The sequence below is a fragment of the Stenella coeruleoalba genome (genome assembly GCF_951394435.1).
Source record: "Stenella coeruleoalba genome assembly, chromosome: 11".
Lineage (NCBI taxonomy): Eukaryota > Metazoa > Chordata > Mammalia > Artiodactyla > Delphinidae > Stenella > Stenella coeruleoalba.
This window is the reverse complement of record NC_137157.1, coordinates 95,785,619-95,795,840: the sequence shown is the minus strand read 5'-3', so window position 1 is coordinate 95,795,840 and position 10,222 is coordinate 95,785,619. Positions and strand designations below refer to the sequence as shown.

Below are 10,222 nucleotides of genomic sequence, written 5' to 3'. Positions count from 1 at the left end.
ACTGTCTCATACATGGTACCCTCCCACTGCTTTGTTGAGCACACAGTAGATGCTAAATAAATACATGCTATTTGAGTAAATGAATGCTGCCACCAGCCTGTCCCAGATCTGACCAGAATCCCTCTGGGCTCAGCTCTATTTTGAGTGAAACAGAATCAAAGTGCCTCCTATTAACAGTAATAGTTCCTTGCTTAGAGATCAAAATAACCCCGATAGGAATAACTGTAATGCCAAATTTTACATATAATGAACATAAGACTCTGAAGACTTAAGTGATTTTCCCCAAGGTCACAGCTTCCCCAGGAAGTAGCAAAAGACACCTAAAAATAAAAATTCCAATTAAATGTTTAAGTAGAAGATATGTATTTGTATCTTTTTAAAAGCGTCCGCTCTCTTTATCACATTTTGGGACTCTGTAACCTGTCTGTGTCAACCCAATAGTGACACAATAGGATAAGGGTCTTAAGGGCGCAGATGTGACCAGACGTCGTTGCTGTATGGGTTAGAGATCGATGATTTGAGAAACCTTGACTTTGGGGGCAGAGATAGAAAAGTGGGAGCAAAATGGTGGTAATCACTATAAGTTCTGGTTCTCTTTCTGTTCTCCTATTTACAATAACTGGCACCCCCCCGGGCCTCGGTGTCTCCAATTGTCAACCCTGCTGCTGCCCTTGCTATAAGAAGCAAGTTTTAGTGCTTTGAACTCCTTAGAGAAAAGCTTTAGAGAGATAAATGTGGGGCGTAGGGGGAGGAGGGCTGTTAATTTTAGCCTGGGGTTTTCCAGCTGGCACTCTGTTTCCATCTTGAATCACTTCCACACCCTGAGCTCTGCCTGGGAGATCCCTCCTCCTGGGGGCTTCCCCACTCCCTGGTTTGGTCTGAGCCACAATGGTAAGCATTCCAGAAAAATGCTTAAGAGAAGCCTGGCTTAGTCATTTGATGCACAGCTCAGGAGGCAAAGAAAGCATACAGATGAGAGATGCTGGTCCCAGTAGTGATGGGTGGCCTCCAGGAAGCAAAGGGGTAGTGTGGCCACTGTTTGTGTTCTTGGTCTGTGACTAAGCAGTGACTCCTTTGCCACCTGGAGCCTTCTGAGGACCTCCCGAGGCCCCATAGTTTCAGTTTCAACACTACATGAGATAAAGTTAGGATCCTTCCCCAGGGCCTCCTGACTCTTCCTGGTTAGCATAACAATGGGATTTAGTTTGGGATCATTCCTTTAGGACAACTCAGAAGACTCGGACATCTTTCTCCTCTGTCTCTCCCTGCCATCTGACTTTCCATGGGGAAGGAGGGCATTTAGGGAGAAGGAACAGGTAAGAATTTCCTGTGTCTTGCTGGTGTATTTTAATTTATTTAAATTTAGGGAAACAGCAGTCTAATCAGGTGATAATTAAGTCCCTCTTCATTAGGGACCTTCATGTGTGCCTTTTGAAATGGATGAGCCCTGGGGTCACACCGTCCCTCTGAAGAGGAAGGTGATAAGAGACATGTGCTGTCCGGGCACTTCAGCTCTTCCCCTTCTGCGCCTCCTCTTCCCCCCAACCCCCACCTGACAAGGACTAGATTCCTGTGGGGAAGGAAGGGAAAGGGCAATGAGGCTTCCTCTCCCGTCAGTCTCCTCCCCCTCGTCCTCAGGTCCGTCCCTCACTGCCTCCAGCCCATCCCAGCAGCACCTCTTCCTGCACTCTCAGGTCTCATCCAGCCCTCTCCCTTCCACCAGCTTCAGGCTGGGGTCTCTTCAGGTCCCACTGGGTTGACGCTGAGCCCGCCTCAGCAGCGTGTTTGCCTCGCACCTCTGCTTTTAGCTGGTTCATCACTCCTTGGCCCGGGTCTGCTTCTTTCTTCTTTTTCTTAGGGAGTCTGATGACCCGAACCCACAAACAGCTCTGATCCTGAGAAATACACTCCCTCCACCTCGCTCACTGTTGTGTGCTTCGTGGACTCAGCCACACTTCACTTGAGTACACAGTAAAGCGCCCCAACCCCTACAGCACCCACCTACAGATGCATGGACATTCCTGATTCTAACTGCAGAAATAAACACATGGAGGCCAACACAGGCCAGGGCAGCCCCCCTCTTGCACGTGACCGTCTCCTCTCCTCCCTGGAGCGCCCCCATTTCCAGGGAGCAAGTGGGGCACAGATGGGGGTGGGGGGAGAAATGGGACCTGGGTGGTTACCATGGCAACGGAACCTAGCAACAGCTGAGAGGCTGCCGTGTGGGTTTTTGCAGGGCTGTTACGAGAGCCAGACCTAGAGCTGGGGGCTCAGAGGTGACTGATCCCAGCTGGGCAGCCTGCTTTCCCTCCTCCAAACGCACCCCTCGATTCCACGCCCACACCCCAGCAGTGCCTCTCAGAGAGGGCAGAGCGGGGAAAGCTAACGAGAGCTAACCGCGGGGCTTCTGGGGGCAGCTGTGGGCGGGGGCGGGTTAGGGAGCAAGGCTGCAAATAAAGCAAGCAGGGCAGCCAGCCTCTCTACTGCGGCTCCCTCTCACCGCTTGCCCGTTGCTCCATTTTTCCTTCTCCTTTTGCCCTTCAACCTCCACGTGTCTATCCGCGCTCTCCTCTTCCTTTTCTTGCTTGCGCCGTCGCCTGTGCTTCTACGTAAGTTTCCCTTTTCTTCTACCTCCTTTTTCGTGGTCTCTCTTGACCTTCTCTAGCAATTAACAAACCACTCTTCCGGTTTCTCTCTTGCTCCGGCTGCTCCTTGTCAAGACTGCCCCCTTCAGAGTCTCTTCCTTCCATTCCATCCCGAGTCAAAGCCCCCGAATCCCAACCCCGGGTCAGAGCAGGCCAGGTCACATCGGGTCCGGAGGGGTTACCCGCACTCCCCCCCCATCCTTCTTTTCTTCCCTCTTAGCTGCCCATCGCCCCTCCTCCTCTTCTCTCTGTGGGGCTCATAAGGCAGAACCAGGGGACTCAGGTATCTTGCAAAGGCTTTATTTGAAAATTTTGAAACTTACATCCCACAAGAATTCAAGATTATCACCACAAGAAGAAAGAGATAATACAAAAATATATATCACAGCATAGGAGCCAGGTAAGAGAGGGAAGTAGGAAGGAAGGTGGGAAAGCCATGAGAAGTCAGGACAAACCTGAGGGGGGGGCGGTGCAAAAGGAGGGAGAGTGGAGGAACCAAGGAGGGAGGGAGGGAGGGAGGGGCGGATTGGGAGGCAGAGCTCCCGATGGCCTTGAACCAGCTGGCTCCGGTCCCTGGCAGCCTAGGTGGAGTTACGGAGGCCCTCAGGGAGGCCGGCAAGTGGAGGACTGGCTCAGGGGGCTCTGAATTCCAGAGTGACACACACAGACAGCCAGGACAGACGAGACAGAAGGACTTGGGAAGCAGGGGAGGGCACATGGGAGCCCCTTTCTCATGTAGTGCAGCGGGTGACTCCCCAAAAGCCATCTCCCAGACAACAGAATTTAGCAGTGGAGGGGGTGGGAGTTTGCGCCCTCAGTACTCCCATTCCCACAGGGAGCCCTCAGAGCGGGATGGGGGAGACAGCGAAACACGTGACGCGGAGCGGGATGGGACCGCGACAGATGGAGGCCCATGGAGCCCCCAGCTCACCTCCCACCCACCTCCGGGGCAGCATGCAGGGGCCACAGAAACTCAATCAGTGAGTGTTCGTGAGGCGAGAGTGTGAGCATGACACACAACGCCACGGCGCGGGGCCGCGACATGCACACGAGAGTCCACGGGAGTCACCCACTGACCTCTGAGTGACGGGCCACTGAGCGATGGGTGGGACGGGGGAGAAGAGAAAGGGAACAGTGTGAGACGAAAGGGAGGACGCGAGGGATCCGCGGAGGGGGGAGACGTGGCTAGGGAGACTGGCCGTACAAGAGCATGAGTGTGTGCAGTGGCTCGTGAGGGGAGAGGTGAGTGTGCAAGGCTCTCATGTGAGTGTGCCAGGGCGGGGCCGGGGGCCAAAAGCCACAGATATGTGAGGCCCCCACCTAAAGGAGGCTGAGCAGGTGCGCTCACCCGCGGGCTAGCGAGTGTTCCGAGGCGCCCACGGCCGCCCTGCCCTCAGCGGGATGGGGGCTGTGCCGGCCCCTTGGCCCCCTGCTTGGTGGCAGCCCAGGCTTGGGGGGGATCACAGATTCACCAAGGGAATCCTGAGAGGAAAAGGGAAAGGGCACCGTCAGGAACCAAGAGGCAGGCCAGAATCGAGAGGGCAGTCCAAGAAATAAAAGGGATCAAGTTTAGGAGGGCAGAGTTGGAGTTAAATGGCAGCATGAGAACAGGACGCAGATCCACAGACAGCGGGAGATGGAAGGGTGCCCCGGCGAGGAGGGGTCCAGTCTCCCGGGGTGGGGGGGCAGGTCTGCCTCCTTTCCACCCGCCCGGGAGGGAGCGCCCCAATCCCACAGTCGCAGCCCCGAGGTGCCTCCCCTGCCCACCCTCCCAGCCCTCTGCCCTGCCCTCACCGGTTCAGCTGGAAGGCTGGAGCCCCCTTGGGCTGGGGCATCCCAGGCCGGGGTCCCCCTCGGGGCTCCTCGTGGTCAGGGGTGGGGGTGGGCGAGTCCCCGAAGGCCCCCAGCACAGTGACCCCGGCTGGGGACAGGTCTGTCAAGGGCTGCTGGCTCTCCTCCTGCCTCAGGGCACCTTGCTGCCCAGAGGGCCTGCGCCGCTTCTGGCTACGGTCCCAGCTGGTGCCCCGGAAGGAAAGAGGTTCTCACACACTCAGGAAGCCCCCAACCTGGGCTTCCAGCGCTGGCCACCCCTAGCCTCCCTCAGGCACCCGCAACATCCTACGGCAGAGAAACCAGCCTCTAACAGGTCCCTAAGCCCCGTGTCCTGAGACCGCGTCCACAAAACCACTTCCTCTCCCCGCCAGGGGGCTCGGGAATCTAAGCCACCCTCTCGCCTGGTTCAGATCCACAGAATGAGTAGCTCCTCCCCACAGACACACAGAGTCCCCCAGAACCGCCTCTCCCCCACGCATACCCAGCAGAGCCATTTCAAACCTCCGCAGCAGGCGCCTGGCAGCTTTAGTTCTAGTTCAAAGTCAGCTAATGACCTGGACGCCTGAGTCTAATGATTCTTGCAGTCAAGTGGGAAGGACTGAGCGACCCGATATGAAGTATGTGCAAAGGAAGCTCAGATTTTTCTCCCTCCTCCCCAGGCAGCCTTAAGAAGGGGCTCTGCAGAATGGGTCGTGCAGGATACGGGGACAAGGGCTGGCCACCAAACCCCAGTGCACACAAATGACTCCCCCCCTCTCCCATCACCCTTGTGTTTCCCCAGAAGGGATCTGCACTCATTTCTCAGAGCTTCCCCCACCCGAATCCTTCCTACCTTTTCCCAAAGTCTTGCCCTAACCCACCACTTCCTATCCCACCGCCAGCAAAACCGCCGCCCTGGCTCCTTCCCTCCTTCCAGCCAAAGGTAGCCAAACATTGATGGGGATGCCAGCATCTCCTCCCCCCACCCCAGCTTACCAGAACTTGAAGATGATGCCAGTGGCCACGAGAACAATGATGACGGAGATGGTAATTGTGACGTAGAGCTGAGGGTCCACACCTGCTTGGGGTAGGGAGAAATTTTTAGGGAGGCTTGAGGTGGAGGGAGCTGAGAGAGGCTGGAGATTGGGTTGGAGCGTTGCCGTTTGAAGCCACATTGCCCAACTCTTTCTGCTTCTCTGGAGCCTCCCCACTTTATTTTTATCATCGGCTTTCCACAGAGTTTTCAGCTCTTTTCCTCCCAAATCCTTTTTCTCCACTTCCCCAAATCTTCTATATATATGGGATGAGGAGGAGGTTCCAAGGTCACAGAGATCTTCTCTCTCTGCACAGAAACTAGGGGCTGGAAACGTCCATCTCCACCCTGGCCCCACCCCCAGACCACTGGCCCCGTCTCAGCGCTCCCCGAGCCGAGATGTCACCCTTAAGGGCTCGTTCATTTCCTCTGCCTGGAATACTCCCACTGTTTCCAAGGTCCCGCTTAAATGTCAGTTCTTGGAGGGTGTCCTGATCCCCAGGCAGAAGTAGTCTCTCCCTTCTCTCTCTGCCTAACAACATGCTGTGCACACCTCCACTAGAGAATGTATTACGTTGACTCATCCCCGAGTGTTTACACATCTGTCTTCTCCAGTGGACCTGAGCTCCTCTGAGGCTCAGATGCATCTTGGTCTCGGCCTCCTGTGCCAGCGTTAGTGCCTGACACATTTGTGGAAGGAGCTAACAGGCAGGAGGACCTCTGTTGCTTCCTTTAGAGTCTTCAGCCAGCCTCCCCACCCCCAAATCCCTACCAACCTCCCCGACTCCCACTCACCTTCCCCGCGGCCCCCGAACAGGACTGGCCGCAGGGTGGCGGGTGCTTCTCCAAGGCTAAGCCCATCTCCATCACCCCGCATGGAGTCTGAGTTGGGGTGTGGGGTGGCCAGCCCATGCGGGGCTGCGAAACCATAGTCCAGGGGCAGAAATCCAGGATTGGCAGAGTTGGGGTCCCCCCCATCCTCTCGAGACACTGTAGGACCCCACACAATAGCCCAGGGGTACTGGGATGAGGGTGGCCCCTCTTCAAAGCCTGATGGGGTGGCCGGGGGCGAGGTGCCCGGCAGGACTTGCCGACGTGATCTTGGGACCCGCGGGGAGCGGCTTGGTGGAGGTGCTCGCTCCCACACGCACACATGGCGTGGGGCTGAGGGCCCTCCCCGGGCACAGGGGGGCCGGGCTGGGGCTGGTGGGGTCCGAGGGGAGGAGGAGGAACCTTGGGCAAGCGGTGGGAGGGGCAGCAACAGCAGTGGCCAGAGAGGGAGGAGATGGGACAGCAGCAGCGCAGGCCTGCGGGAAGGGAGAGAGAGCGGATGAAACCAAGGCCATCTTGGGCTTATGTGTGCAGAGGACAGGCCGCCTCCCTCCAAGACTCTGTGCAAAAAGTAGGTGGGCCTTGGGAAGACTGGTCTCATTTCCCATCTTCCTAGGGTCTAGCCCTCAGGATGGAAGGCCCCGGGTGGGCCTAGGAGGGAAAGGGCCAAGACCCCACGGAAAGTGGCTTCCAAGCTTCCCCTGCTGGGCCAGACTTACCACATTCTGGACTCCATGTCCGAGATCTTCCTCAGAGATGACCCAGATTTTCAGCCTTTACTGGGGGAGAGAGGGGTCGTCACATCCCAACCCTGCCCTGAGTACTTCCCCAGCTCATTCATCCACCAACTCACCTCCATCTCCCCTCCCAGCTGTGGCGGCCAGCTATGCTGCTGCCACTCAGGAGCCACGGCTGCCTAGCATCCTCTTGCGGGGGGTGGGGAGCGGGGAGGGGAACCCCCAGAGTGGTCCCCTGTCTAGTCCCCAGCCCCTATCTACACAACTTCCCAGGCCCCTGTTACCTCCCCCCCCAAGGGTCTACTCTCACTTCTCTGGCTTCCTTCCGTCTCACTTCCTCTGCCCACAGCTCCTAGCTTTTCTTAGATCTTAATTTAGAGCCAAGAACCTTGTGATTCCTTGAGCACCTACCGAGGGAGGGAGGGAGTCTGAGTGGGGGAGGGAAGAGGAAGTCAATCTGAGTGAGTGTGTGAACGTGTGTGGTTGCACGGGGGAGCATCCCCGCCTGCCCACCCCACTTGTTGTCTGAGGCCTTTCTCTTATGATTGAATGGCCCCAGGAATCTCGTCTTCAGGAGCAGGGGAACAGGAGATGGAGGGATGGAAGGAAAGAGAGAGGAGGTGGGCGGGAGGAAAACTACAGAATATAATATTTGCTCAATGTTCCATCATCCAAATGCATAGGTGCCCTCTGAGGGGAGGTGGAGTTGGGGAGAGGCCACCCCCTCAAATGTAGCTCTCCTGGGTAAAGAGTCCTGGGAGAATCGGGATGGATGGTTTTGAAAGAGGAGGACACGTTCTCAGAGCTGAGGGTGGTGGATCCAGGCGGCGGCAGCAGGCTCCCCAGTGAATGAGGATATGACACTTGGTGTCCTCTGGATTCTGGGTCTAAATCTGGACATTAAACCCTCTCAGAGAATAACAGGGGAGTAGGTGGGAGAGTCTGGGGAAGGGATTGGGGAAGTGGGCTGTGGGGAGAGATGTGAAGGCATGATGGCCTGAGACAGGGAAGGCTGGTGAGGCGTGAGAAGGGAAGAGAAAGGTGAAGAGGAAGCAGATGAAGGGGGCTAGTCCTGAAGGAATGGACTGGGGGGCGCAGAGGAGATCGGCAGCTGGAGGATGCTGAGGAGGGGAGTAAAGGTCAGGGAGGGAAGCTGAGAGGGTGAAGCGGTCACAGGAGCGGGGAAGAAGGAGGAAGGGCAGGAGGAGGAGGAAGGAAAGGTCCAGGCAGGATGGGAAGTGGAGATCGTGGAAGGGGAAGGGAGAAGAGGGATGGAGGGGACCAGGGATGGGGAGGAAGGAAGGGGGAAAGGAGAGAACATGGTACTGAGGACAACACGAGACAAGGAAGGGACGGGGGACGGAAAACGGGAACAGCAAAGATGGAGGAGATGGAAATTGTTTCTTCCAACGGAAAGGGATACGGAGCTACGGAGAGAGGCAGGGATGGGGCCCAGGTGGGAAGAAGGGAGACGGAACCGGGAAAAGAACGATGCTGCAGGGACAGAGGAAGGCGTGTGAGCCAGGGGAGGGGAAAAGGGCTTCCAGGGACGTCTGTGGCCAGCTGACTCCAGGACCCACTCGCCTCTCCGCCTGTGCATCCCACCTCCCCAACCAACGTCATCTCCAGTCCCCGGACCCCGCACCCCTTAGTCACCCCGTCCAGGAAGCCCCAAGTCCCCTGGCTGGCGCGCCACCCCACCCTCCCCTCGCTCCTCACCGACCTGTTGTGCGCAGGAGACGAGCTGGGGGTGGGGCGGGAGCCTCGGGCTGGGGGAACCGGGCCCCATCCCCAGCGCGGCCGCGAGCCCACCCCTCCCACAGGCCCACGCTCCCTGGACAGGGCTGGAAAGCGATAAGGGGGGCGGGGGACGAGGACCAGGAGGTAGGCGAGGGGTCTCCTCGGGCGGGAGCGCCGAGAGCAGAAAGGGAAGCCGAGGATGGAGGATGCAAGGAGCCGGGGGCTGAGCCCAAGGCGGGAGGAAGGCAGCGGCGGGGACGGCGACCGCTGCGCCAGGAGGGCAGGATGGAGTCGGGACCCGCGGAGCGAAGGAAAGCGTGGTGGGGAAGGCGCGCTTATGCGCTGGAGGCTCGAGCCGGGCGAGGGACCGCGCCTGGAGGGGCGGGGGGCGAAAGGCGCGGAGTCGGGGAGGGCAGGGCCGGGCTCCCTCGGGCGGGGGCGTGGGGGTTCCTCTCGCTCACCTGCATGCCTGGCGCGGCGGCGCGATGGCTGCGGGAGCTCGGGGCTGCGCCGGGCTGGGGGGTCGCGCGAGCGTGTGGGGCACTGGGCATGGTCGGGGGATTCTGAGGGCAGCGGGGTGCTGTAGAGGGTGGGGGCGGGCGCCCGGGGCGCGGGGCGGCGGCGGCGGGAGATGCTCGGCTCGGCTCGGCTCGGCTCGGCTCGGGCTGCGCTCGGCCCGGCGGGGCTCGGCGCGGCAGCTCGGAGCGCTTGGTCTCCGCCTCTCCCCCTCCCGCATGGTTTAACCCTCCCGCTGCCGCGCCTGGGGAGCCGCGCCCGGCTGCGACCCAGGTGCAGAATGCGAGAGGGCAGCAGAGGGTGAGCACCGTCCGATTCCCCGGGTTCCGGTGGTGGGCTTCTCCACCCTTCACCCCACCTCCATGAACACCGTTGGTTGCCCCGGTCAACCTCTGAGATTCTGAGTCACCCAAAGCTCTGTGACCCCAACTCTGTTTCGCCCCAGCTGGAGAGTGCTGAGTGCTGGGGATGAGGTCGGGGTCAGGGTGGGAGTGGAGACCTTGGATTATCCCAACAGCTTGATCCCCTGATTCCATTCTGGTCCTGCTGCAATGCATTCTCCCCGAAGCAAACCAAACGATCTTTAAAATAGGTAGACCGAGTTGCATTACTCAGCTTTTCTTGCGCTCAGAGTATCAAACTCCTCACCGTGACTTACAGGGCCCTGTATAACCTGGCCCCGCCCCTCCTAACACTCTTCATGCCTCTGCCACACTGGACCTGATCTATGTTACTGTAGTTAGAAGGGCTTAACCTGCCACAGGGCCTTTGCATTTGCTGTTCCCACTGCCTGGAATGTTTTACCCTGGCTTTTCACAATGATTCACTCATTTCATTAAAATTTCAGTTAGATCCAATGTCACCTCCTCTGCGAGGCCTTCCCTAACCTCTCTATCTAAATGGGCTTC

General features: G+C 58.2%; 1 protein-coding gene across 1 annotated transcript; it reads right to left on the bottom strand.

Annotated features, from left to right (window-relative positions):
• Positions 1-2,557: 2,557 nt before the first annotated feature.
• Positions 2,558-9,386, bottom strand: PIANP (PILR alpha associated neural protein). The gene is made up of 6 exons (XM_079936493.1): positions 9,260-9,386; positions 7,041-7,100; positions 6,286-6,797; positions 5,454-5,535; positions 4,440-4,661; positions 2,558-4,127 (listed from the first exon to the last, which is right to left on the bottom strand). Exons 2-6 carry the CDS (start codon positions 7,055-7,057, stop codon positions 4,106-4,108), a joined length of 855 nt encoding a protein of 284 aa, XP_079792619.1. The 5' UTR covers positions 7,058-7,100; positions 9,260-9,386; the 3' UTR covers positions 2,558-4,105.
• Positions 9,387-10,222: the final 836 nt, after the last annotated feature.